General features: G+C 51.6%; 3 protein-coding genes across 6 annotated transcripts; 2 read left to right on the forward strand and 1 right to left on the reverse strand.

The window, feature by feature from the left end:
* The first annotated feature begins 1,208 nt into the window (after positions 1-1,208).
* On the forward strand, positions 1,209-5,050 carry BAX (BCL2 associated X, apoptosis regulator). 3 transcript variants are annotated; one of them, XM_081031316.1, is made up of 6 exons: positions 1,209-1,386; positions 1,950-2,001; positions 2,091-2,240; positions 2,600-2,735; positions 4,264-4,368; positions 4,779-5,050. In XM_081031316.1, the coding sequence occupies exons 1-6, from the start codon at positions 1,353-1,355 to the stop codon at positions 4,881-4,883; spliced, it is 582 nt and encodes a 193-aa protein (XP_080887442.1). In that variant the 5' UTR covers positions 1,209-1,352; the 3' UTR covers positions 4,884-5,050. The 3 variants fall into 3 exon arrangements, with proteins under 3 accessions (XP_080887442.1, XP_080887444.1, XP_080887443.1); XM_081031318.1 differs by having other exon boundaries at positions 4,264-4,390; positions 4,761-4,937; XM_081031317.1 differs by lacking the exons at positions 1,209-1,386; positions 1,950-2,001 and adding an exon at positions 1,400-1,671 and having other exon boundaries at positions 4,779-5,048.
* A 2,710-nt stretch (positions 5,051-7,760) lies between these two features.
* FTL (ferritin light chain) lies at positions 7,761-9,381 on the forward strand. Its single transcript, XM_081032471.1, has 4 exons — positions 7,761-8,155; positions 8,321-8,467; positions 8,767-8,895; positions 9,062-9,381. The coding sequence occupies exons 1-4, from the start codon at positions 8,048-8,050 to the stop codon at positions 9,212-9,214; spliced, it is 537 nt and encodes a 178-aa protein (XP_080888597.1). The 5' UTR covers positions 7,761-8,047; the 3' UTR covers positions 9,215-9,381.
* Positions 9,382-11,441: 2,060 nt separating this feature from the next.
* On the reverse strand, positions 11,442-26,740 carry GYS1 (glycogen synthase 1). 2 transcript variants are annotated; one of them, XM_081032469.1, is made up of 16 exons: positions 26,342-26,740; positions 24,703-24,884; positions 22,519-22,710; positions 21,430-21,615; positions 21,044-21,188; positions 20,093-20,210; positions 19,712-19,832; positions 19,327-19,433; positions 18,098-18,157; positions 17,928-18,006; positions 15,961-16,074; positions 15,565-15,691; positions 13,428-13,523; positions 13,102-13,265; positions 12,613-12,693; positions 11,442-12,469 (listed from the first exon to the last, which is right to left on the reverse strand). In XM_081032469.1, exons 1-16 carry the CDS (start codon positions 26,457-26,459, stop codon positions 12,146-12,148), a joined length of 2,214 nt encoding a protein of 737 aa, XP_080888595.1. In that variant the 5' UTR covers positions 26,460-26,740; the 3' UTR covers positions 11,442-12,145. The 2 variants fall into 2 exon arrangements, with proteins under 2 accessions (XP_080888595.1, XP_080888596.1); XM_081032470.1 differs by lacking the exon at positions 15,961-16,074.
* Between the last annotated feature and the right edge of the window lie 107 nt (positions 26,741-26,847).

The raw sequence follows: 26,847 nt of genomic DNA on the forward strand, positions 1-26,847 counted from the left end.
CAGAGATAGAGGGAGGGCTACAAATAACCACAGATAAAGCCAGCTTCAGAGTCGATAGGAAACACCATTTCTCCCAAGGACATGCTTTCTTAAGGAGAAACTTTGTTTTCTAAAACCATAGTGTTGGAAATTCCATCAGTAAACATGAAACATCCCACTCTTGCTGATAGGATCTAATTATTTGATACAGCGTAGCAACCTTGATTTCCAACCCAGGTACAGAGATTCAAAGGTTTTCTGGACCCAACACTCCACATCTACATTCATCTTGTAGTTTCCAAGGATATAGGACCCTGGTTCTTATTCACAGTTCATACTTGATATTGACCCACTTTGCTTTAAGCCTATCGTTTAATTGTCACCTAAACTCCACCCTTCCTCCAAATTCTACAACTCTTTCCTTGTTTGTCAAGATGTTCTGTGCTTTCTCTGTTGTGTGGGCTCCATCACTGCAGTGAGTCAATAAACTTGACTTTATCAGACTAAGTTCCTGGTGATGTTAGGCTGATGGACTGGGACACCTATAATCTTCAATTGCCAGTCACCTTTGGGACATTGATCCCTTCTCTTGATCACCTGACCCCAGACTATTTTTTTTAATCTGAGTTCTTTTTTCTTATTTTTTTAAAAAGGAGATATAATAATTTTCATAAAGTACACATCTTATGTGTACAGTTCAATGAATTCTTAAAACGTGTATACCCAAGTAATCACCACCCAGATCAACACATTTCAGGCACCGTGGGAGCCTCTTTTGGTTCTCCATCCTGAACATACCCTGCCAATCTATCACCACTTATTAGTTTTGCCACTTTTTGAACTTCCGATTCCTTTTATTCTCACACAAACACGCATAAACACTTACAGGCTTTAGTCACTGGAAACGTCCTGCCTCAATGAATGCTATTTTTGGCTTCTGCTGTTCCTCTCTGATGTGCACTCGATGTTTCTTCTGCCCTGGGAGGTCTCAAGGCCCACCTGAAACTTCTAAAAGTATTGCAAGAATGAATGAATGAAAGTTATAGCTAGACCATTTTTAAATATAATAAATCGTACATTGAAAAAAAAAGTTATAGCTGCGATTGAATGGGTGGCCGGTGGAATGGCGGCGCAACCAGTTCATAAAGGGAAGTGCTGATTGGATACTTACGTGATAGGGACGGAGCCTTCCCAAGCAAGCGAGGCAGGTACGGCTGTGTGACCGACGGCCCTGCGGGGCAGCGGCCCGCGGCGGCCATTTTGCGGGGCGGTCACGTGAGATGACGCATCCTCCGCGGAACGCTCACGTGACCGGGGGCGTGCTGCAGCCGCCGGGGTAGACCCGGCGAGAGGCGGCGGCGGGAGCGGCGGTGATGGACGGGTCCGGGGAGCAACCCAGAGACGGGGGTGAGGCGGGAGGCAGACGGGAGGGAGGAGGGCGAGTCCCTTGCCGGCTGGCCCCACGATCTCGCCTGCCGGTCTGGGGCCGTGCGATCTCCAAGCACTCCGGGTCAGAAAGTCCCCGATCGGGCGCTACCAGCCTTCAGCGCCCTCCTTCCCCGAGGTTGCCCGGCTCTCTGGCCCTCGCCCCCCGATCCTTTCCTGCCTGGCGCTCTGGGACCCCCGAGAAGCTGCAGACCCCAGAATCCAAGCCCCGGGCAAGCCCGGGCTTGTCGCCGGCACCACTTCCTGGTGGGAGGGGCGGGTCTCCCCTGTGCCCCCTCAGGCCAGGATGCTTTAAGTGTTCCCTCAGTCTCGTTTATGGAAGAATGTGATACAGGCCTAAGCTCCCCGCCTCTTGCTCCATTAGGGACTCAGTTGTCCGGGTCCCCAGTCACTTCATCTAACAGGGACTCAGAAATCCAGGGCCCCCTAGCATTGTCCTCCCTCAGGGATCATGAACCACCCCAGTTCCCCCGGAGTCCTAGGGCCCAAGAGTCCAGGCACCTCTTCCCTCCTTTCTCCTCTAGGGCCCACCAGCTCTGAGCAGATCATGAAGACAGGGGCCCTTTTACTTCAGGGGTGAGTTTGAGGTCTGATTATTGTGGAGCAGATTTGAGGAGTGATGCCTCATTCTGATTCTGCACCCCACCCCTCCATTCCCACTCTAGTTTCATCCAGGATCGAGCAGGGCGAATGGGGGGAGAGACACCCGAGCTGGCTCTGGAGCCCAGGTTGCCCCAAGATGCATCCACCAAGAAGCTGAGCGATTGTCTCAAGCGCATCGGAGATGAACTGGATAGTAACATCGAGCTGCAGAGGTGTGGCCCCCAGGACCCAAGAGCCCAGCCACTGGTCCATTGGTCCCCTTACTCATCACACAGGAGTCCGGGCTCATAGCCCCCATTTCCTTCAGGGGTTCAGGGCCTCACCACTCAACTCAGCACTGTCTACTCCCAGCCCACCCCTCCCCTAGGATCTTGAAACTCTCCTTCAAGGAGTCATTTTCTTCACTTTCCTAAATGTCCATCTTATCCCTTTCCCCCATATTGGCCTCTTGCCTTTCATTTCAGTGTGGCTTGGGCCTCAGTTTCCTTATCTTTGCTATGGGATGGATACCAGAGTTTCCACACCCTGCCTGATCCTTCCTCCCCAGCACTGGCTTTCCTCTTTCCTGCAGGATGATTGCAGCTGTGGACACAGACTCCCCCCGCGAGGTCTTTTTCCGAGTGGCGTCTGAAATGTTTAACGATGGCAACTTCAACTGGGGCCGGGTTGTCGCCCTTTTCTACTTTGCCAGCAAACTGGTGCTCAAGGTGGGCAGCTGCAGGGCAGTGAGCCCAGGGAGACTCCCCTCAGACCTACCGGGACTTGGGAGTCGTGAGATCAACCCCTGTGGCAGCACAGAGGCAATGGAGAGAGACAGCTATGGGCCACCTTTCTGCTACTTTATTCATTTACTCATTCAACATACATTTATTGGGCCTACTGTGTGCCTGGCCTGTGCTTGGCACCCAGGATGCAGCACCAAACAGCTGGCTAGGTTCCCACTCTCATGGAGCTCACGTCGAATGACGAGTGCTGAGTACTAAGCTAAGGTGATGTGATTGTGTAAAGTAATTAGGAAAGGCTTTTAAGAGGAGGAGACATTAAAGCCAAAGCTGGAAAGACAAGAAAGATGCAGTGATATATGAGGACTGGGGAAAAAGGCATCTGGTAGCAGGCACAGCAATTGCAAAGGCCCTGAGGTAGGACCAGGCCTGGTGTGTCTAGGGCAGTGAGGATGCCCTCATTTCCCCCACCGGAGGGGGAAAGGGTGGGAGATGAGGGAAGATTGGAGGGGTCTTGTTGGCCACTGTAAAGACTTTAGCTTTTCTGTGAGTGAGATGGGAGTGATTGGCTGGTTTTAAACAGGAAATTGAGGTGACCTGATTTATGAATTTGAAAGATTATTCTAGCAAGTCTAGCAAAATGTTAATTGTAGAATCTAGGTTGCAGGTATATGGCTGTTAACTGAAATTCTTTTACCTTTTCTCTCTGAAGATTCTTATGATAAAATATGGGCAGTGGGGAAGCCCAACAAATTGTTCTGGCCATTGTGGGTAGAAAAAGGGATTATGGGGCACAAGGGCAAAAGCTAAGAAGCTGGTGAGGGGGCACCTATAGTAGTCCCTGCAAACAATGACTAACCTGGACTCGGGTGGTAGCAGTGGGGGTGGGAAGTAGATCTCTCGATGGGTTTACAAGATTGAGCTGAATGTTGGGGATAGGTGAGGGGGATAGCAGGAAGGGAGAAGCAGCCAATAAAGGGTGGGAAAGGGAAGTTCAGGGAGTTGGTGGGCAGGTCATGGCTTTGGGGGATGTCGGGTCACACCAGGTCTGAAGGTCAGAAGAGCCCTCTCTGGGGAAGTGACATTAGACCTGAACTTTAAGGGATGAATGAAAATTCGTTTGGTTGAGGCCTGTTTAGGCTGAAGAATCAGCATGTGCAAAGGTCCTAAGGGCAGAGACAGGTTTGGTGCGAATGAAGATATAAAAGAAGGTCAATGAGGCACAGAAAAGAAGCTATAAATTGGATTGCTATGAAGTCAGAGCCTTCACACAGGGCCTTGTGGGCCAACCTATGCCTTTGGTCTTTATCCCAGGGGTACTGGGGAGCCATGGAAAGTTTGTGAGCAGGGCAGTTGACAGAGACAAGATCCAGTCTACAATGTATGAAGCTCATTATGACTGGAAGAGAATGCCGAGTGGGCAGGAGGGGGGGCAGAGTTGAGAAAGGAGGTTTGAGGCCACTATCCAGAGGCAGTGGGGACAAGTCCCTAAGGCCTGCCCCACCCCCCACAGGCCCTGTGCACCAAAGTGCCCGAGCTGATAAAGACCATCATGGGCTGGACACTGGACTTCCTTCGAGAGCGGCTGCTGGGCTGGATCCAGGACCAGGGTGGTTGGGTGAGGCCCCTAACTCCCTCCTGTCCTCCTCTGGGTCCCCGGGGCCTTCCCGAGCCCACCACTGGTGCGCCCCCTCCCCATTTTCGGATTATCAGATGTGGTCTGTAATACATTTCCTTACGTGTCTGATCAACCCCTGATTCATCTGGTACTTGCTGACCTTGCTGTGACCTCTGACCCCGCGGTGACCTCTGACCTCCCAATGACCCCTGACCCGACTAGTACCTTCTGCCTTCCCGGGTGCCTCCACTTCCTATGGAATCCATCAAGTTTTTTGATAACCCTTTGATTCCAACTCTTTAGTACCCATTAGTCTCAGTCTCTTGCTACTCAGACCCTCTGACCCTCCCCATTCCTCGTGCACCGGGCCATGGCTGAACTGCTGAAGTAACTGATGTCCCTGTCCCCAGGACGGCCTCCTCTCCTACTTCGGGACACCCACGTGGCAGACCGTGACCATCTTTGTGGCTGGAGTACTCACTGCCTCACTCACCATCTGGAAGAAGATGGGCTGAGGCCACCAGCTGCCTTGGACTATGTCTTTTCTGCATAAATTATGGCTTTTTTCTGGGAGGGGTGGGGATTGGGGGGCCAAGGGCATTTTTCTTACTTTTGTAATTATTGGGGGTGGGATAGGGAGGAGTGGTCTGGAGGGGGGGGCAATAAACCTTTTGGGCCACACTTCAGAGTCTGAGTCACTGGGCCCACTCCCTCCCTGGCTGTCGCAAGAGACCAGGCTTCATGCGCTGACACCTCTTTTTTCTGAGGGTGCCTCGTGCCCTCTGGGTTAGTGAGGAGTTAGGTCCCACTCCTGCCCTCCAGGATCTTGCAGCCCTGAGGGGAATGGAGGTGACGAGATCACGTGTCACAGCCTAGGGTGTTGTACTGGAGCCAGGGACTGGAGGGGGGGTGGGGCAGAGAACAGGGCCAGGGTGCAGACCGTGCTCCCACCTTATGGGAAATTGCACGTTTACTGAGGTGGAGAATGGGAAAGCAGGGGCGGGCTCTGGAGCCCTATGGGGAAGTTACTGGCGGTGAGGAGGCTGGGACACGAGGGTCCAAGGGAGATGACCAGGCCAGAACCTGTGCTGGGGGACATGGCTGGAGACTGACATGCTGTGGGGGAGGGGCTGGAGGAGGAGGAGCTCTGAGGTCTGGCCCAGTAACTGTGTGGGCCTCTAAGAGGAGCAGGCCCCCCCTACTCCCCAAGATCCTGAGTTCTGGAAAGGCCTAGTAGCTTTAGACACTGAAGAGGAATCAGAGAAGGGGACGACAATGAGATCTTGGAGAATCACACAGGGTTTGTTGTCCCTTTTCTCTAGGTCTTGTCTCTCTTTCTAGGTGCCTGCCCCCCTCTGGGTCTTTCCCCTTTCTCTCTCTGTCCCTCTCTGGGTCTCTCTGAAGCTCTGTCCTCTATCTGGGTCTTTTGTCTTTTCCCCCGTATCTCAGGATCTTCTCCCAACCCCAAGATCTCTGTCTGTCCTTCAGATCGTGTTCGTCTCACCCTTTCCTCTCCCTCTATCTGTGAGCACTTTCGAAGCTACCTCTCCACAAGCCACCTCTCCACAGGCGGGGCCAGTCGAAGGCCAAAGGTCTTTAGGTTGAGGTTTGAAATTTGGTGAATGAGTAACTCAGGTCCCATTGTGACTGTGCCTGGGGCAACTGCTCCTCCCCCATGGATTTGCCCCAGAGACAAGTCTGGGGAGAGATGACAGCCAGATAAGAAAGCTATGAGGGGAGACTGAGTCACTGTCCAGAGGGAAAAGTATATCCACAGGCAGCAGCCCAGGGAAAACATCAAGGGAACTAAAAAGACAGTAAGACTTAAAGACAAAGCACAAGCTAGGCGGCACTTTGGGGGAGGGGGTCAGAGTTGGATTTGAGCCAGACAGGCCTAGTTCCCAGGGTCTCAGCCAGACTGCAGCCTACTGGAGGAGATGAGGTCAGTGAGTGGCCGCACCCCACCCTTCTGCCTGAGCCCCTTCCTGTGCTGAGTTCAGCATGACTCAGCACAGCAGCTCTCTTGGCCACTGGCCCAGATACCCCTCGAGGACCCCAGACATCAGCCTGGCCCCACATCTGCCTGGTCAGGACGCACCCTGCCTGGGCTGCTTGTTGTGGCTCCACTGCAAAGCAGGCCCTGACCTCTACCCCCCAACCCGACACCCCAACTCGCTGGCTGCCTCCATTAGGGCACTTGAATAGGGTCAAGTTCCTGTCTTTTTCCCCCCACAACAGGGTACTCTTTGAAGGCTGAGTCCTGATTTGGGCCAGCTTTGCCTCCCAGACCCCAGCCTGGACCTGGCACACTTTAAAAATGTACTTTGGTTGCAGACAGACATCCTGTCCACGGGTCCCCAGATCTTCATTTCCCTGGGATCCAAGGACTTCTCTTTGTGACCCAAAAGGAGCACATGTCAGGCAAGACAGGGACAACTTCGGAGAGACTGGTTCAGAGCCAAAGAGAATTCCCAAAGTATCTGGAGGCCTTCAAAACAGTCCCCAGGAAACGCAGCCTCAGAGAAACCCCAAAGCTTGAGTGTCATTTCACCCGTCCCCATCTCAGCTCCCAGAAAAACAGCGAGCCCCTGAAATAGGCCCAAGGGTATTCCAAAGGTCCCAGACACTCAAGGGCTCTTGGAGACCCCGTACCTTAAAAAAAAAAAAAAAAAAAAAAAAGCCCCTAGTAGGCTTCCAGAAAACATCCCTCTCCTCCACTCCTACGGGGTGAACCCCAAGGTTCTGGAACAACTGCCCTTTTAATCTTGCAGATCATCTGAAGGGCCTAAAGACTCCCCCAGGAAGTTTTCAGAAAAATACGGACCTCCATTGTGAACATTAAGGCTACAGAAAAGCCCCCACCTTTGAGCAAACCCCAGGGCTCCCCTCCAACCCATCTCCCAGAACCTATCCCCAAGGTTCCCAGAAATTCGATCTCACCATCTTCCAAACTTCCCAATGATCTGGGGCCCCCTCATCTCCCAGAGAAAACCCCAGTAATCTGGAGGCCTCTGCACCTCCCAGGAACCCCTAAGGCTCCAGAAAAGTTCATGCTGTCAGAGACAACCCCAGAATCCAACCTACTTTCCTGAGACACCCCCAGGATCACCATTTTCCAAGGCTGCTTGTTGTGGCTCCACTGCAAAGCAGGCCCAGTGTCCCCATTAATCTTCCACCTACCAGAGAGACAACCCCCCCTCCCGCCTGAGAATCCTTTGACTACCCAGAATCCGCCCCAGACCCTTCCATCCCCCACTCCCCAATTCCCTATTTCACAACAGCCTCAGCAACAGGCGCGTGACTTCCCCCACCACCGGGGGGCGGGAGTCTGGGACTCCTATCCGGTCCGGATTGGTCACGCAGGGACTCCAGGCCCCGCCTCTCACCACCGTGGATTGGCCCATTGCTCTCTCTAAACATCCCACCTCCAGGGCCCCGCCTGCCATAAAAGAAGCGCCTTAGCCACCGCCTCTCAGTGTCCTCGGCGTTCCCCCGGATCTGTCTCTTGCTTCAACAGTGTTTGGACGGAACAGACCCTGGGACGCCCCTTCTTCCAGCCTCCGACCACCCTCCAACCTCTTTTCCAGTCTCAGCCTTCGGAACCAACTCAGCCATCCTCGGCCTCCGAGACCAGCTAACATCTTTTTATTTTTAGCTTAACTCCTATTGCGGAGCAACCATGAGCTCCCAATCCCAAGTTCGTCAGAATTATTCCACCGAGGTGGAGGCCGCCGTCAACCGCCTGGTCAACTTGCATCTGCGGGCCTCCTACACCTACCTCTCTCTGGTGAGGGTCCCCAGGACGCCCTGGGCCTAAGTTTCCCCGAAATGCGCACCTCCGGCCCTCTGCGCACGCGCTGGCCGTCTTTGTCCTGTTGGGTAGTCAGAGGGCAGAATGTCGCCTCTGGCCTCGTCTCCCGCTAACTATTGTTCCCACCATCTCTTCTCGCAGGGCTTCTATTTCGACCGTGACGATGTGGCTCTAGAGGGCGTGAGCCACTTCTTCCGCGAGTTGGCCGAGGAGAAGCGCGAGGGCGCGGAACGTCTCTTGAAGATGCAAAACCAGCGTGGTGGTCGCGCCCTCTTCCAGGACCTGCAGGTAAATAGTGTGTGGGCAGCGAACTACATCTCCCAAGAGTCTCTTGGAACGAAGCGCCTTGACCCTAGTGGTTTAGGCACCGAGTGGGCTTCTGGGAGGTTTTCAGTCCTCCGTGGCTAGAAATGGAGGCGCAGCCATTTCCAAGACCGCAGCGTGGTCTTCTGGGGCATGTAGTTGTAGGAGACGGGGGGTGATGTTTGTTAGGCTAGGACCTTCACCCGTGCAGCTGCCGGGAAAGATAGTTTTAGTTCTTTGTGGGTTACATGGCCAGTTCTCAGTTGTCTCTGTCTTCTGTGTAGAAGCCTTCCCACGATGAGTGGGGTAAAACTCAGGATGCCATGGAAGCTGCCTTGGTCTTGGAGAAGAACCTGAACCAGGCCCTTTTGGATCTGCATGCCATGGGTTCTGCCGGCACAGCAGACCCCCATGTAAGTACCCTCTTCATCCATGGACACCCATCCTAAAACCCTCCTTGGAATGCAGCTTATTCTAAGCTGTGGCCTCATTTGGGCAAGTTTTCTTCTGAATCTCGTTCCCCCATGTGTCACACTGTTATCTACATATGGCAGCGTCTTCTCCTCTTCTATCACTCAGCTCTGTGACTTCCTGGAGACCCACTTCCTAGACGAGGAGGTGAAACTCATCAAGAAGATGGGCGACCACCTGACTAACCTGCGCAGGCTGGCTAGCTCCCAGGCCGGGCTTGGCGAGTATCTTTTCGAAAGGCTCACCCTCAAGCACGACTAGGAGCCTCTGGAGCCCAGAGGCCTTTGAGAGGCCCCTCTGCATCCCCCTAACATTAGGTTTTTGCCTGAGCCTCTCCCTAAAACCAGTAGGCAGCCTTCTAACCACCCCAGAGCCCTCTTCCCTGCCGTGGACCAAATTGAAACAATAAAGCTTTTTGCAGCAGCTGGTTTTTTTGTGTGTGTGATGTGGGAAGTGATGTGGGATCTAGTTTTCACAAGGCTAGCTGGACTGGGAGGGCAGGGTGAGTTGTTGGCCCCTCTCTCTTTCCTGGTCTAAGGGGTGTGTCACAGTAGTGGGTCCTGTGCTAGATGGTAGAGCCCAGACTCCATGGAGAGTCTAATATAGTAAGACCTGGGGCTAGTGGCTGGAAGCAGACCACCATTAAGATATTAGTATGTGGCCAGGAGCTATGCAAACCTGAAAGTAGTCTGGCTCAATCCAGGGAGGTAACTAGAATTACCAGCCCCTTCATATGGGTGAGCTAAGGCTATTCCTATGTAAATTGCCCATGGCAACCAGGAGGCATACCCAGATCTGACCTGCTTCGAAGGCTGCTTGCTACCCTCTCCAATTCAAGACGCACAATAGAAAGAAAATCAGTGGATCTGGGGCTTGGAAGCATGTGGTGTACAAAAGGTGCTGAGTTAGGGGTTTGGGGCTCAGCACAGAAATGGGATGTGAAACTTGGGGCCAGATCATGCAAATGTGAACTGAAGAAGCTTGAGGATGACTTAGCAGGCAGCTGCTGGGTCCCAGCTACACAATGGAGTCAACTCTGACCTACCCTTGTTTTTGGTAGAAGAATCTAAGAGGAAGTGGCTGCTTGGACACCTGTTCTTTTGTCCACTCAGCACCATGCTCCTGCTGTCACCACACTTTGGTGGCCACTCGTGGTTCTCACAGGAGAGTGGGCTTGTATGTCTCACAGTGGCTAACTGGAGGGATGATCATATCCAAATCCAAACAATCGGAGCTTTGTACTCCCCTGCAAAGCAATTGGTCCAGAGATGCAATGGCCTAGTGACTCGAACTGAAAGGAAAAAGATTCCCCCCTGCCGCCGAAATTGAGCTATCCAGAGAACAGCAGGGTCCAAGTCCCCAGGCCACAGAGCCCTGGAAACATGCTGAGTTAGTGCTGTCCAGCAGAGCTTTTTGCAGTGATGGAAACGCATGTGCCATGCTATAGGGTAGCCATGAATCATGTGTGGCTACGGAACATTTATTTATGGCTACCGTGTTTCCCTGAAAATAAAACCTAACCGGAAAATAAGCCCTAGTATGATCTTTCACGATGCTGGTAATCTAAAATAAGCCCTACTGTGTTTCCCCGAAAATAAGACTGGGTCTTATTAATTTTTGTTCCAAAAGATGTATTAGGGCTTATTTTATATTATGAGCATCCTGAAAAATGCTGCGGTTTATTTTCCGGTTAGATCTTATTTTCTGGGAAACACAGTAGTGCTGAGGCATTTAGAGAGCCACACATGGCTTGTGGCTACTCTATGGATTGTTTCTCCAGGGACATAGGCCCTTTCTGCCAGAGAGCTTGAGCCAAGTTTTTGCCACTTGCAAGTAAGGTCCAAACTAAAGCAGAGGTTCTTTCCTTTGAAATAACACTGGAATCCAGAATAGCAATCCAAGTCTCCCCATGACAGCAGAATGAGACAAGAAATCAGGGACCCAGGGGTGGGCAGGGATAGGAATAGAGGAGGCCAAAAAGAGGGAGGGGCCAGGTTTGAGGCCCACCAAGCCCTCACGTCGGATCAAACCTGGGATTCTTAAGTAGAGATGTATTTTTTTCATCTCCGCACACACTTCAATCACACCCTTTCTGCCCGCACCCTCCCGATTGCAAACCAAGTGCATCAGATACAGCACGGCACGTGTGAGAGGGTCCCTCCCTTTCACCAAAGCTGAGGGCAGGACACAGCTTGGGGATGGAAGAGCCTTGAGGTAAAAATGGAGGTTCTAGAACCCAGTGGGCTCAGTTCTAGATCGGGAAGGGAACCAGGATGCCGATAGTGGTAAGGGTCTAGATTCAGCAGCCGGGACCTAGAACCCAGTGGTTTCATGATGGGCCTGGCAGTTGGGGGTTGTGGGAGTGGAAGACAGCAAGTTCTGTCCTCAGCAGGGGGACTTCCTGGAGGGCACAGGAGTCTTGAGATCCAGGGGAAAATTCCGACTCAGGGAAGGGGTAGGGTCTGGCCCAGAAAAGGCCAGAAAGTCATCTAGACCAAGACTGCATGTTCTCCAGTAGGAATGAGAAGCCAAGTGGTTCTGCCCACCCTTGCTTGGCCAAGGTAAGGAGGAAGGGAGCAGGGGTGGAGGGGTCCTCCAGGCAGAGCCAGACACCCCAGGGAGGGCCAGAACAAACAAATGAGTGCCCTGTCCTGGAGCCCGAGTTCTGGAGTTGAAATGGAGGACCTTCTGCATTCAGTTAACTCAAGTACTTGAAAGTGCTCAAGTTCTGGACTTGATTGTCCCATCAGCAGGGACACCATGTGGTTTCCAGGGCTTGGCGGACCCTAGGCCAGGACTGAGCAGGGTGTGCTCTGTATGCTGTGGAATTTGCAAGCCACAAAGGGCTTTAGGAGCCCCAGCCAGAAGGCAACAGGCTAGGTTTCCTAAAATCTCTGGCACCATGACAGGGTAATGGCCGATTTTTGGCCTCTTGGACCCAGGCTAGGCCTAGGGCGACTCCAGGGTACAGATTTTGTATTCTGGAACCCAAGAAAGGCACGGTGTTGTGGTTATGGAGTGTTGGGGATTCCAGGAGTGGAGCTGGAGGGGCTGGAGTGTATGGCGGAGGGGGCGGAGCTGTGGACTCCACAGCAGGTTTGGGATCTGGAGTGGGGTTTAGGAATAGCGCAGTTCTGCACCCACCCTCTGGACGAGGGAGGTAAGGTGAGAGAGGAGTGTGGGGCAGGGGACTCAGTTGCGCTCCTCTCCCAGGGAGCTGGCAGGGCTGAGAGGCTCGCTGGGAGTGCTGACAGAGCTGGAAGGCGCAGTATCCACAGAGTTGCGCTTGCTCCCGCCAGTGGAAGAGGAGCAGGAGGAGCGGCGCGGCCACTCGGGGGCGCGGATGTTGCGCCGGTCCTTGGCGGCCTCCTCTTCTTCGTCGTAGCGTTCGGTGTCTTCATTCGGCGTCCTGTCCTGGGGATCGTCCTCATCCTCGCTCAGAGGAGGGCTCGAGTGTCGAGATAATGAAGGCGAGGGTGGCACCGAGGCTGGCCGGGGGTAGCGGTAGCCCTGGGCCTGTGTATGGGAGGGAAAGCACAAAGGGTAAAGTGACTGGTGGTCCCTAATCCTGCCCAGGTGTCCAGCGCCCCCGAGGCCTTCCAATTCCAGGAGGGAAACCCATCCCCCCAGCCCAGCCCTGTAGTTCCTAGCCCACTCACCGCATCAGTTTCCTGGGGCTCGTAGGTGAAGTGCTCTGGAAAGGCCTTGGCCAGCGCCTTGTGGCGCGCAGACATGTAGTACTTGGGGGGGGAAAAAGGGAGAGGGCATCAGGGGGCGGGAGCCTGAGCCTCCCCGGGCAGATGCGGAGGGGGCAACCCTGGCTATATCTTTTATGTAGATCAGCACACTGCAGCATCTTCCCTAGGCGCCTAAGCCAAATATCCATTTTTTTCTGGTTCCAGCCCTTATGTAGATAGGCAGAGCTGTGAATGGACAGTCTCTGAGGTAGGTCTCTTTGGCCACACCCTTATGCTAATAGGAGAACTTCGAACCAATGTGATCTTCCTGCAGAAGTTGATTAATTTCTTAATGGGACAGTTACAAGTAGGAGACCAAGACCCCAGCACCAGCCTTTGAGACTGAGGAACCAGAGACCCAGAACCGGAAGCAGCTGATTCACCAGCTGAGGACAGGAAAAGGAGTTATACCCGGCCTAGGTATTTCCAGTCCAGAAGGTCAGAGAGGCGCTCTGTACGGTTCCGCTGGATGATGCGCTGCCGCCGGCTCTGCTGGCAGAAGCTGTAGAGGAAGGTGGTGAGCTGCGAGCAGGAATCATCCAGACTGCGGAACCGCCGGTCCAGAATGTAGATACCTGGGGCAAGGGGCAGGACGGGGACTCAGAAAACAGATTGGGGAAACTTTCATTCTTCTTGGGCCTCTGTTGCACCAGGAACCCTCCTCCCCCTGGGACCCAGGAGTCCACACCCCTCCTCCTCAGGATCCAAGAGTCCCGGCTCTCAGTCTGGGCGCTGACCGTAAGCGGAGGGGTCTGCGATGTGTTCTTCCATGAAGCAGCCGAAGCCAGAGAGGTTGGTGGAGATACTGGGAATGCCCATAACCGTGCACTCAGCTGTGGAAAGGCGTAAGAAATGCCCTCTTAGGTTTTCCTTCTTTGCAAGTCTTAAATTGCAATAAAAGCCTCAATGGCGCCCTCTAGTGGCACCTTTAACCAAGTGCTGGGTCCTAGGCTGATTTAAGTCAAGAGCTGGAAAAATCAGGCTATGCATTAGACTATTATAGTACCTGTTTCTTAGAGGGGAAGCTAAGAGGCTCAGAAAAGGGAATTCACTTGCCCCAAGGCCTCTAGATGAGGAAAAGTCCATAGTTGCGTGGTAAGGAAGATAATTTATTGAGCTCTGGGCCAATGTCTACCATTTTACTTAATCCTCACAACCTGTAAGATACTTTCTTGGGCCAGACCATACTGTTTTGGTTTTCATACATTCAGTCTGTTTTCACAGGAGGTAAGAAAAGTTCTCTTATTATTACTATTGGGTACAGACCAAGTACTTTGCCTTGTTTACTGTCTTAAACAGCATTGAGAAATGGTTCAAGGAATTTATTATAATTATTATATGTTTCTAAAATCCTCTGTAGGCTGCAAAAGTAGGTACTAAATATAACAGAACTTATGGGGAATATTAAGTAGGGGCTGATCACACAAAACCAATGCACCACTTTAACCATGGATGAAACTGGCAAAATTACTAATTATGTAAACACAGTTTAAAAGACTTACTAAATATTGAAAGTATGGTGTAGCCACTATGGAAAACAGTATGTAGGTTTCTCAAAAAATTAAAAATAGAAGTACCTTATGACCCAACAATTTCACTCCTGGGTATTTATCCAAAGAATATCTGACAAAATATATGCATGTCTATGTTTACTGCAGCACTATTCACAATAGCAAAGATATGGAAACAACCAAAATGCCCATCAATAGACAATTGGATAAAGAAATTGTGGTACATTTATACAATGGAGTATTACTCTGCCATAAAAAAGAATGAAGTCTTACCATTTGCAACAACTTGGATAGACCTAGAGGACATTATGCTAAGTGAAATAAGTCAGACTGAAAAAGAAATGTCATATGATCTCACCAATATGTGGAATCTAAAGAACAGAATAAACGAGCAAACAAAACAGAAATAGACTCATAGATAACAGAAAAAACTGATGGTTGCTAGATGGGAGAGGGGTTGAGGGATGTGGGAGAAGGTGAAGGGACTAGAAAGTACAAATTGGTAGTCACAAAAAGTCATGGGGATGTGAAATACTGTATGCATAATCAATAATGTTGTAAAGATTATGTAGGGTGTTAGAGGTACTGGACTAATCAGGGGATCATTTCATAGATTGTGTAGAAGCCTGACCACTGTGCTGTACACCTTAAGCTGATGTAGAATAATGCTGAATATCAACCATTTAAAAAAAAAAATATATATATATATTTATATATGGCAACGGGATATAAAGTACAGCATAGGGAATATAATCAATGGTATTGTAATAGCTATGTACAATGTCAGATAGGTAGTATATTTGGGGGAGTTATCACTTTAAGAGGGGTGTAAATATCTAATCATTATGTTGTTTTGTACACCTGCAACTAATTTAAAAATTGTTTCAAAATAAAAAACACACAGGAAAGTAGCATGACTGAAAAGGATGTGAGGAAGGGTTGAGTTTGGGGGAGACCACAACAAAATGGCCCCAAATGAGGGAGAACTGTAAATAAGGTGTTCCAACTCAAAGTCCATGTCTAATGGGAGCCAACAGGAGAAAAGTGGAGCCAGTGGGCACTGGGGACAACTCAGGGAGACTTTGCCACATTTAGCTGTGTTAGTGAACTGTGCATAGTTCAGCTGTTGCGACTTGGGGGGCCACATGCCAGCAAATTGGAGGAAGTCACCTGTGAACTATGACAGCAGTCCTCCAGTTAGCATCACATGAGCTACTGTGTCACAGAAACACATGCTGTAGCAGAAGAGACTGTTGCCATTGCCTGTTTTGCAAAGGAGGAGCTAGGGACTCAGAGAAGGCAAGGGCCTTGTCCCAAGATCATGCCAGATGTGACCAGAGCCCCAGTGCCATGCTGCACTCACCTGGCGTGTAGCCCCAAGGCTCATAGTAGGAGGGGAAGACCCCAAGGTGGCAGCCACGGACAAACTCCTCATAGTCCACGGGGAGCAGGGGGCTGGTGGAGGAGAGGAACTCTGGGTGGAAAATCACCTGGCATTGAAAAACAAGGGCTCAGCTTGAGGCACCATAGTTAGCTATTCTCTAGCATCCCAGAGTGGCCCACAGAGGGTGAAAAACTTGTCTAAAGTCACACAAGTCAGTGGCAGGACAAAGATCTGAATCCAAGTCTGTCTGCTTCCAAAGCTAAGGTTCTTTCTAAACATAGCAATCCTTTGATAAACTAGGGGAGATGGGAAATGTGAGGCCCAGGCTCCCCCTAACCTGCTACCATGCCCAACCCACCTAGCCAGTACCCTCACCTTGACCCTGTCGGCACTACTATTGAAGAGGCCAATTCGGCGGATGGTGGTCAGGATAGGGTCCGAGGAATCATCCAGCATATTGTGGGTGCAGACAGGGGGAAAAGACTGCCGCTGTAGGGGCCACAAGTGGGATGGGAGTCAGAGAAAGGACATGCCTACCTTGAGGATCCAAAGAGACTACAATTCCCACCAGGCTGTGGGGCAATAAGCCCAAGAGATTACCAGGAGTTATAGCTTTCCTACTTGGCTCGATCTATAAAGATTCTCGTTTCCCTTTCACCACTATTAGCTAAAAAGAAACTATAATTCCCAGCTACCTTTGAGGCAGAGCCAATGTTAACATGCCCCACAGGCTACATGGACTTATGGCTGTCTTGTTCTGTACTCTTGGCTTTGTCTTCAAAGAAATCCAAAGGAACTGTAACTCCTCCCAGTCGACGGGGCAGGGGCACAGACTGCCAATATGGGAGCAAACTCCAGTGGCTGCTGGAAGTGATAGTTTTCTTATGAAAATTTTGGATCTCTTTCTCTCCAAGTTCTCTTTACTCTCCATCCTGTAATTTCCTCCACCTGCACCCCTCTCAGTGGCCCAAAGAAACCACAGTTCCCAAGAGGGGAATTCCCACTGAATTTTTCCTCCATTTCCCGCTGGAGGAGGATAGAGCTAGTGTGATGGAAGTCCCAGGAGACTGCTGGGATGTATAGTTCTTTGCAACTGTTCCATCATTTCTGTCATTAAAAGTTATACTCACTTTCAGTCTACTGATTCTAGGGGCCCAAGAAACTACAACTCCAAGCAGCCCCAAGGCCGAAACATGCTCTAGTGAGGCCAAAAGCACTTCACACCTTATTTATGCAATTTGGCTGTCTAGATTTCCATTCCCCAGGAAATGGCTCAAATCCTGACCACAGGTACCAAAGACCATTGACTCCAAAGAAAAAAAAGAACTCTGACTCCTTGAAGTCTCTGGGGCAAGAGAAGCGTTAATGTAGCAGAAAGACCCAGGGGCTGCTGAGAATTGTAGTTCTCATTTGGTGACTGACAATTTTTTTCTAAGGTTTCCCATCCACCTAATTCCATTAAATTCAGGAATCTAAAGAAGCTACAGGGGCCGGCCCGGTGGCTCAGGCAGTTAGAGCTCCATGCTCCTAACTCCGAAGGCTGCCAGTTCGATTCCCACATGGGCCAGTGGGCTCTCAACCACAAGGTTGCCAGTTCAACTCCTCGAGTCCCGCAAGGGATGGTGGGCTGTGCCCCCTGCAACTAGCAATGGCAACTGGACCTGGAGCTGAGCTGTGCCCTCCACAACTAAGAGTGAAAGGACAACAACTTGAGTTGGAAAAAAGTCCTGGAAGTACACAGTGTTCCCCAATAAAGTCCTGTTCCCCTTCCCCAATAAAATCTTTAAAAAAAAAAAAAAAAGAAGCTACAGCTCCCAGGGGTGTTTGGAGATTAAGACACAGCCAGTGGGATAAGAAACAGCAGTTGCTCAGTTTTCAATATTCTTCAGGGAGTGTTTTAGCTGATCTCCCCATTATCCCTGCAGAGGCCCAACACAATTACCCCTCCCAGCAGACTCTGGGGACGGAGGTGGAGCTAGTATACAGCAAGGCCCAAGGATAACTGGGAGTTGTAGTTCTCCTTTTGTGGCTGTCTTGATTTTCTAAAGTTCACCTTTTGTCCATTGACCCTGGAGACGCAAAGAAACCATAATTCCCAGCAGCCCCTGTGGCATAATAAGCCATGGGAAAGCATGCTGCCCTAAGGGCTTCTGGGAATTGAAGTTCTACCTATCAGCTCACACCCATCTGTGGACCTCAGAATTGACACCCCCTACCCCCCAAATAAGGGCTGCCCAATAAAGTAGAACTCTCAGCCATCTCTGTGGTCAGAACTAACATGGCACGCTACCTCTGGGGCTGTTGGGAATTGCCATCTCTTCACTCAGGGATCTAAACAATACCTGCGTGGCAAAGATGGCTCTCTTCATCATAGTGAAATCCTCCTTGTCCAGCATCTTGTTCATGTCTGGGAGGCTCCCCCTGCAGGACCAGCCAAGGGTATGTACCTGAGAAGGGCTGAAGAGAAGGGTTGGGGCAAAGGCAGGTGCAGGGCTGAGGGTGGGGCACTCACACTAGCAAGGATTCATAAAGCTTCCTCCCGAACTTCTCCTTCACCGTGTTGGCCGTATCCCTAGAAAGAGCAGAACAACATCACATACACACCAACAATCTATTGTTAGGCTACTAGGGCAGTTGTGAAACAGGTATGAGCAGAGAAGCGCTGGGGACTCCAGCTGGAGGATGGAGTCCAAGGGAACAGGCTCTGGAAGGCTTGAATCCCTCGTGCCTCGCATTAGCTGTGTGGCCAGAGATAGGTGGCCTTCCTTCTCTGACTTCAGTGACTCATCAGTCAGACGGAGATAAAAATAGAATCAACCTCAGGTTTGCAGTAAGAACTCAATGAGGTCATGACAAAAAGTGCACAGTGCCGAGCACACAGTGAGCCTTCCAGAAATGTCAGCTATTATTAGGAACTGTACTAGTCCTGGCAGCGGCAATGCTAAGCCCCATTTTATAAAAAGGGAAAATTATGTTGAGAGAAGAAAACTTATGTACACAAATAAAGCTAGCAAACAGTGCCACCCTATAGCCCCATTAACCTTCCTCGGCTCACAATCTCTCCTTAACTCTGGCCTGATTTCCATCTGCCTAAGGCACTCTGCTCTCGCTCCACTGGCCTCCTTGCTGTTTCTCAAACATGCCTCAAGGCCCTTGTACTTGCTGTTTCCCAGATACATACAGGGCTCCCTCCCTCATTTCCTCTATTGGTATCCACCCAATGGCACATCCTCAATATGGCCTATCCAGAGAACCATATCTTATATTCCTGTGCTTTTTTTCTTTGCTTGAGCACTTTCTATAGAGTTTTTTTTACAAAGTGAGCACAATGAGGGCAGGGATTTTATCTTTTTTGTTCACAGCTGTGCTCCCAGGGCCTGGAACAGTGCCTGGCACACAGTAAGTGCTCAATGAACACCTGATGGCTAATAAATGGGTTTTACAAACAAGGAAACTGAGGCTCAAAGAGGGGGAGTGGTTTGCCTAGAGTCACAAAGCCAGCAAGTGTCAGTGGCACAAGTTGGACTTTGCTGGTTTGATACCAGAGCCCTGGTCATGCTGTCGCATTTGTCCCGCCTATGATTTCTTACTGCCCCCGAGCTGGAGGCGTCTTAAGCAAAGGTGACTTCACTAGGAATCAGTTGGGCAGGATGTTCATGTTACAGATAACAAAACTGAGACTCCAGGAGAAATAGTGGACCCAAAGCACACGGCTGGGATCCTGAGCCGAGGGCTGCTGACCAAAGCTGCTTGCGCACGGCTTGGCCCTTGAGGGTTTCCACATTGAAATTGTTGGTCCGAGCTGGCATGATGAAGAAGGCGACTACTGTCTGCTCATTGCCGTTGACCTGGGGCAGAGAAAAGGGTTCACATGGGAAGAGGCTGAGGCTACCCACACTTTTCTATCCCCCAACACCACTAGGATCCTGCCATGCCCCTTCATATCAGGGAGAATTAGAGGACACAGAGTTACTATCCCCATTGGGACACTATTTTCTTTCTAGGCCTCTACACATTCCCCCTCACACAGGGGGTTCCCTACCCCAACCTCCCTGTGTCTCTGCTCTCGCCAGTTATGTACTAATTGTCTCATCCTCTCTTTGTCCCCTGGCAGCCCAGGCCTTACTCTGAGCAGATAGTTGAGCCGGGCCAAGGCCTCCAGGAAGATGTCAGCCCCCTTGTTGGAGAATTCGTAGCGGCCGGCGATAAAAAAGTACAAGGTCTTGTCCAAGTTGAAGTCCAGGTGCCTAAAGAAGCCATAAGTTAGGGTGAAGCTGAGACCCTCACCCTCTAGCCCTGGCCTTGAAAATACAAACCCCAGAAGCTACAGGGGCAAAGAACATCACAGACAGTACAGAGGGATCATGGAGACTCCTGGGATTTGTGGGTCTTTCTCCTTAGATGGGGACCTCCTTTGGTACTCAGCTCCTGTTCTGGCACTCAGGAACTTACGAGGCTGAGCTCCCAAGCCTTTCTCTCTCAAGACCTAGGGATCTGGCCCACGTACCCATAAAAATGGCCCCGCACAAACTCCTGGATTCGGGCCTTGCTCTGAGCATGGAGGTTCTGGAACTCATGCATGGCAGAGAACTTCTTCACATTCAGTCCATTGGGGGTCACGATATCTGGGAATGAGGGAGAAGGCCCCATGTTTCATTTCTTCATTCAGATCAATGTGGTTGAATGAATAAATGAAGGAAAGACCCTTTTCCTTTTCATAATTTCTTTATTTTAGTAACTCCTCTGTGAGTTCCCAGATGTCCTGCCACTCAGGTACCTTCTTGCACAATATTACTTATGTTCATAAACATAACTACAGTTCCCACCAGCCCCTGCAAATGACTAACCAGACACAGAACTAATCTACATTGGGGCTTCTGGAAGTTGTAGTTCTTTTTGTTTGCCCAATTCCACCCATAACTGGGAATGATTAAACATCCCCTTCCTGCTTCTCCCAGAATATACCCTCTATCTTCAAGCTTCCTTTAAGGTCCCAACCACTTTTCTATCCTCACAGAAATAAGAGCATATCAATGAAAAATTACAACCCCCATCAGCTCCTGGAGCAAAACTCCATATATAGTGCTGAGCAGCCAAAAGTCTTCTGGAAGTTGTAGTGGTCACCTACATCCATCAAGAATTGGTGCTATAGTGTGGGAAGAATAAGTGGTTCTATCACTGCTGTTTTCAAAAACAAAATCCATTGAACCTCCATTCACTTTCAGAAGACCAATATGTACATTAGCCAATAAAAGAATTTTACCATTTCTGAAATTAATATCAAAGAAACTACCATTAGCCTCTAGGGTGTACAGCCAGGGAGTCTCATAGTCAGGCCACCAATCCAGGGCTTTCTGGGATTTGTAAGTTCTCTGCTCTTCACAGTAAAAAAATTGGTATGGACCTTGACACAGTCAATTGCCTCATTCATGTCTAGGAGTCCCAGCCTATTACCTACCTGGTTTCCTCTTGAGTAGGTGCTGAGCCTCAATGGCAGTGATCTGGGACACAGTAGTAAAGACGTGAGCGCAGTGGGCTGCTGCCCGCTCCATGCAGTAGCGGTGATAGATTTGCCTCTCACCAGCTTCCTTGTCCACATTGAACTGGGCAGGCAGAAAGGGCAGTCAGGTTAGGCAAACTAGACAGAAGACTAGAGGTCCAGACTCTGGGGTCCTGGCAGAGGTTGGGGCTGGAAGTTGGACTCCCAGATCTGAGGGAGGAGGGGCTAGGGACTTGGACTCCTAGGTCCTAGGAAAAGAGGGAGCTTGATTCCTGGGGCTTTGCAGACAGCTTTGGACTATTTTGAAATACTGGCAGCCCCCATCTGACACACTCCTAGCTCACATTCTCCAGATTGTTGTAGAAGTCCACAGCACCGGCACACAGGTATCGCCCCAGCAGCGTGGCATGGGTGGTGAAGATCGTAGCCACAGGGAGCCGCCGGGCACGGCAGAGGCAGAGCCCGACGCCCGCCAACCATTCGTGGAAGTGTGCAACCACATGTGGCTTCTCCTCGCTCTGGGCCAGGAACTGTGGGGCAACAGGGATAGGGCGACTGTCTCCACATGTGTTGTGCAGACAATCAGCAATCCCCAACGTGGACCAGGAAGCAGGGGAGAGGCACATCTTTCACCTCTACTGCACAGGGTGGATGGTGGCCCACTGCAATCCCCACAGGAAAGGAACTACAAATCCTTGAGACAACTGGATCGGCTGATCTTATCCTTGGAGGCTGATGGGAACTGCTCTTATTTTTGGCCAAACTTCTAAGTCCTAGTAAGGCTGAATGGGAAAGACCCACGTCCTGGAGACCTTTATCTCAATTGCAAATAGACCTGCACCCAATATTGGCTAAAGGATTATAGCTCCCAGAATGCCCTAGAAGTAGCCAGTTCATAAACTGTTTGTCCCAGGGCACGGGAAACGAAGTTTCTTTAGCCTTTTAAAACCTAAAAGGTGGTTAGAGCCAGGTTTCCTGGTTCTCAGGCTGGGGTTTTCCAAATATCGAGGGTCCCCATCTGAGAGCCAAGTCCAACCACTATCAGACGCCTAGTACAACTCCCAGAATTCCCTGAAGTGAGCCCTCCAGCCAGGCCAAACTTCCAAGAGCTAATGGCTCAGAATTTCTATACTTAGAAGAGAAGAGTGAATAAAGCTGGGGTTGGGACTTAGAATTCCTATATTTGGAAGACTGGAGAGAATGAAACTGGAGTTGGGAGTTTGGGTCTCTGAGGAAATATGAGTCTGGGTCCTTGGATATCCATATCCCTAAAGGTCCTTGGATTATAGGACCTACAACTGCCAGAATGCCCTGGGAGAAACCAGCCCCGCTGTGATCCCCACCCAGCCCCCCTCTGCCCAGGGACTGATGGCCCTTGTAGTTTTGGGCCTGGGGTCATAAAGAGTGACATGGGAACCAGCAGAGGGGCCTACCTCACCCAGGAACCAGGTGGTAAGGAAGCCAAAAAGGACGGCGTCGTTGGCTTCACGGTCATACCAGGGCACCCCAATGTTGCAGGTGTCCCAGAGCTCCCCCTTCCAGCGCTCCAGGGCCCAGGCTGAGGCCCCCACGTCCAGGAGTACCACGAGGGGGCCCCCCTCAATCAGCCAGCGCCCGAAATATACCTGGGGGGAACCCACAGGGAGCCTCAGAGCTTTGACCACAGTCTCTGAGCACATCTGTGCGTCTCCCACCCACAGGCGGATATCTGGGCTTACTGCCTGAGTTCTTCCACCCTGTTTCTGTATCTGCTGCTGATTTCTCACCCATTGCTTTATTTCTCTATTTGCTGTTATTCCCGCCATAATCTTTTTCCGTCTCTGTTGCAACATTTTTCCTGTCCCGTGCTTAGTTCCTATAACTGCTGCCCTCTCCCACCCATTGTCTCCTTTCTCTGCTTATAACCACACATTTCGCTTATCCTGTCTCTGTGCCCCCACTGCCTTGTTCTTCCACCCTGCTAATCATTTCTCTGACCTGCTGCCTTGTTTCTGTGTTTGCTGCCACATTTCTCTCCCAAACCATCACGATAACCTTTGCCATGATCTTTTCTTTCTGCTGCTAATTCCTTCCACTGGGTGCTTCGTTTACTGTTCTCGCTGCCACATTTCTTCCATCCGTGCCTTGTTTCTGATTCTTTCACCATAAATTTGTTATCTACTGCCTCTTTCCTCTGCCCTTAGGCCCATTATGTACCCTGCAGGTACATCTCTACTACCATCTTCCCTCCGTCCCCACCCCAGGGCTGCATGTTTCTACCCACTGCCATGTTTCTAACCCTCGCTGTGTCATTTCTACCCCTGCCACATTTCTCTGGTCTGCTTTTCCTCCTGAGACCATGGCCTAAGTCATGGGCCTGCTGCCACAGCTCTATCGAGCTGACAGGCAGTCATCCTCCTCCCCAACCTGTCTTTTCCCAGCCTTGGGAGCCTGACCCCACTGCCCCTCCCCCTCCCAGCTGTTGTCTGCCCTTTTGCTGGGGGTGCTATTCTTAGGCTCCCAGCAGTGGGGAGCAGCTGCTATGGGGGAGGACTGGGCTGCTCTAGGGTTCCTTGGGGACACGTCTGGCCTAACTGGGCTCTAGACCCCACCCCAAACCAAAAGCTGTGAATGAACGAAGGAATCACTGTACCTCTCCCTCCCAAGCCGCAACCTGTCTGTACTTCAGCCCTGCTGCCTTATAGCCCTCTCCTTGGGCAGCAGCCATCTCTCTGTGCTTCTGCTCCAGCCCTTATACGGAACTCTCCCCTCCTCTCTTTAATCCCTGGCTCTGCTCGTCTGAAACTCTGTTCCCTAGGGCTGCCTGCCAACCTCTCCTCCCTTCATCAGTATTCCGTCTTTTTCTCTCCTTCTAGGTCTTTCTCTCTGAAACATTGGGTTGCCTCTCTTCTGTATCTAGACTGGACTCTCTCTCTCTCCCATTGCTCTAGTCCCTCGGGGTGGAGGGAGCCACTGTCACGTTTTGGGACACTCAGTCCCTCTCCCTCCATCTCTCTTCCTTTGTCTGCCTGTCCACCTCACCCTGCAAGCCTGGTTGTTTATAGTAATAATGATGATGATGATAATAGCTCGCCCACAGTGATGACTTTCATGCCAAGAACTGGGCTGAAGACTTATTAACTATTTCATCCTCCCAACACCCTATCAGGCAGATGCCGTTAGCCAAGGTCACACTGGCCGGAAGTGCAGAAGCTAAATCTGAACTTCGGGCTCTAAAACCACTACTCTGGCTGCTTGCCTCATCCCAAGCCCACCTCCTCTGGGTTCTGGCTGGTTGTCCGTCTTTCTATTTAGCCTTTTTCCTCTCTCTGGGTTTGAGGATCTTGGCCTCTTAGAACCATCTCTCAGTCATTCTTGTCCCTGTTTTTCTGTCCATTTACCATTATCTCAGAGGATTCACCTGCCTACTTCATGGGGTCTTGCATTTGTCTGAGTGTCAATCTTAACTACTCCCTGTCTGCCCGGGAAAGTACCAGGACATCCTGTATTCCTGTCCATGCCGCCCTCTCTCCCTGGGGCTGTCCCCGGGACTATCCCCCCACCCGACCCCTTCTCCATCTGCTCCCACCTTGACTGCAGGCCCCCACCTACCTGCCCTCGGCTGAGCCATGTCCCACCTTGCAGCCCTTGCTGTTCATGGAGTCCAGCGTCCTCTTCAGAGCTGGAGTTGGGGGCTCGAGCAGTTCCACCTGGGTCCTCACGCCCTGCTCCGTGTACGGTCCCACCAGGTAGTAGTTGTCGCCCCACTCATCCCCTGTCACCTTCGCCTTCGTCTGCAGCACCGTGTAGATGCCACCCACTGTGGGCCCAAGTGTGTGAGGACAGGCCCCAGCCGAGGTCCACAGATTTAGGCCCTGGGGCAGGGTGGGGGGCCATGGGTGGCACTGGGGCCCTGAACCTCTGGCTTAGAGAGAAGAGGGGACTGGGAGCCCACACATCAGAAGGAGAAGGGGGTAGGGGGTTAGAGGGCAGTACACCTAGGCCTACGGGAGAGGGGGCTAGGTTTGGGACTTTTGAGGGAGGAGTAGGCTCAGGTGAGACTTCTGAGTCTAATTGAAGGGGCTGAGGGCCTGAGCTTCTGGGTGTGAGGGAATTAGGGGCTCAGGTCCCAAGGATGACAGAAGCCGACAAGGATTACCAGAACCCAATTTCCTGAGTTCCCAGCTTACAGGAGCTGTTTAAATTCTCATTAGGCCCTATTCAGTTTCCCACAGTTGCCCAAGAGAAGCAGGAAATGTCATTCTTGTCCCCCAGGGACCCTGCTGACTTGTACCCCAGTCTCCTCTCCCCAACTGGGGACACAGGCAGGCGCCCCCACCCCTGTCCCTCCCAGGACTCCACTCCAGACCCAGGAGTCTAGGCCGCCAGCCTCCTTACCTCCTGGAGCTTGGGCCCTAATGATACATGGCTCTGTGTTTGCCTGTCCCTCCCATGGTGTAAGACCCAGTCCCTTTCTCTCCAGCGATTCAGCTAAGCAAAACCCCAGCTCCCTCTCTTCTGAACAGAGAGACTGCCTGGCACCTGGGCTTCCAACCCCACCTGGTTCTCAACATCCAGAACCTCAGGCCCTCTGGAGCCCGGGACACAGAAATCCAGGGCCCCAGCCACTCCCATCAGAGAGCCCAACCCCTGAATAACTTAGGACTTTCCAGCCTTCCCTCATTCCAATATCCACAGGTTCTTCTACTTCTAGGAACTCATAGCTCAGGCCCTCAGCTCCTTCGGAGCCTGGGCATTCAGGCCCGAAACTCTTTCCCACCCGAGGACCTAAGAATTAGGTTTTCCAGTGCCCTCCCATCTTTACTCTCAAGTTACCAATTCCTCCATTCTCCCAACACCACTTTTGCATCCTATCCCCCAGTCAGCTCTCTCCCAAATCAGGAGGGCCACAGTTCTGAAACCTAGCCATTGCCAAAGTCTGCTCTAAGAAGTGCCAGCCTCACATCTCCTTCCCTGTTCAGGACCCAGGTCTCTGGTCTCTCGGAAACGTCCCTCCGGAACCTAGTAATCTTTCATGTTAGCACCTTCCTCCCTAGAACCAGGGCTTCCAGCCTCCTTTGGTTTTAAGTCAGGAGACGCATCCCTACTCCTCCAGGGTCCAGGAGACATATCCCAGCCCCTCCCCAAGGACATAGGAGTTATAGGCTCCTAACGCAGAACCCACCAGTCATGCTATGTAGCCCAGTCCCCCTATCACTCAAGAGTCCCGGGCCCCCGTCCCCGACTGCCCTTCACGTCTGGGCCCGGCGTGCTCACCCTTGTTGGCCACCTCCCAGGCCACCTCGAAGAGCACTGTGTTCTCCAGGTCGAATTCATCTTCCCAATCCTCCAGTCCTGGCAGTGAGGACACAGACAAAGTACGGCTAAGAGGCATGGCCGACGAGGGAAGGGGGCTCCTTGGGGCCACAGGTAGGGGCTCCGGAGGTGTTTGAGGAATGCACCGGACAGGGCGTGGGGTCAGGTAGCTGGTGCCCGAAGGGAAGCTTGCAATGCCCTCGGCTTCCTATTGCACAACCGCCCCTCTGCCCTGGGGCGAACCGACCTAGGCAAGAGGCGACCCAAGCGTCACTGAGCTCTGGGGGGCCCCTGCAGTAAAACCTTGCGGCCGCCAGGAGGAGGTTCCCGCCCCGTGGCGAGCACCATAGGTCCGCGCTCGGGGGCGGGGCTCTCAGGTCTCTTCATTGGCGGACAGCGTAGGGTTTGCTCTGCCCCGCCCCCGGTTTAGCGGTCGCTGAGCTAACTGATTGGCCTTCAGATCTGTC

This window comes from Rhinolophus hipposideros (genome assembly GCF_964194185.1).
Source record: "Rhinolophus hipposideros genome assembly, chromosome: 21".
NCBI classification, from domain to species: Eukaryota; Metazoa; Chordata; class Mammalia; order Chiroptera; family Rhinolophidae; genus Rhinolophus; species Rhinolophus hipposideros.

What these genes read in the sequence shown, in the direction of transcription:
- BAX (XM_081031318.1), top strand. Translation starts at nt 1,353, where the DNA reads ATGGACGGGTCCGGGGAGCAACCCAGAGACGGGG. An exon ending in GGAGCAACCCAGAGACGGGG is followed by an intron (nt 1,387 to 1,949) that starts GTGAGGCGGGAG and finishes TTTCTCCTCTAG; the next exon opens with GGCCCACCAGCTCTGAGCAG. An exon ending in GAGGCCCCTAACTCCCTCCT is followed by an intron (nt 4,391 to 4,760) that starts GTCCTCCTCTGG and finishes TGCTGAAGTAAC; the next exon opens with TGATGTCCCTGTCCCCAGGA.
- FTL (XM_081032471.1), top strand. Translation starts at nt 8,048, where the DNA reads ATGAGCTCCCAATCCCAAGTTCGTCAGAATTATTCCACCGAGGTGGAG. An exon ending in CCTACACCTACCTCTCTCTG is followed by an intron (nt 8,156 to 8,320) that starts GTGAGGGTCCCC and finishes CTCTTCTCGCAG; the next exon opens with GGCTTCTATTTCGACCGTGA. An exon ending in CCGGCACAGCAGACCCCCAT is followed by an intron (nt 8,896 to 9,061) that starts GTAAGTACCCTC and finishes TCTATCACTCAG; the next exon opens with CTCTGTGACTTCCTGGAGAC.
- GYS1 (XM_081032469.1), bottom strand. Translation starts at nt 26,459, where the DNA reads ATGCCTCTTAGCCGTACTTTGTCTGTGTCCTCACTGCCAGGACTGGAG. An exon ending in GGCTCAACTATCTGCTCAGA is followed by an intron (nt 19,434 to 19,711) that starts GTAAGGCCTGGG and finishes TCTCTGCCCCAG; the next exon opens with GTCAACGGCAATGAGCAGAC. An exon ending in CGCAGACCCCTCCGCTTACG is followed by an intron (nt 13,266 to 13,427) that starts GTCAGCGCCCAG and finishes CCCTTGCCCCAG; the next exon opens with GTATCTACATTCTGGACCGG.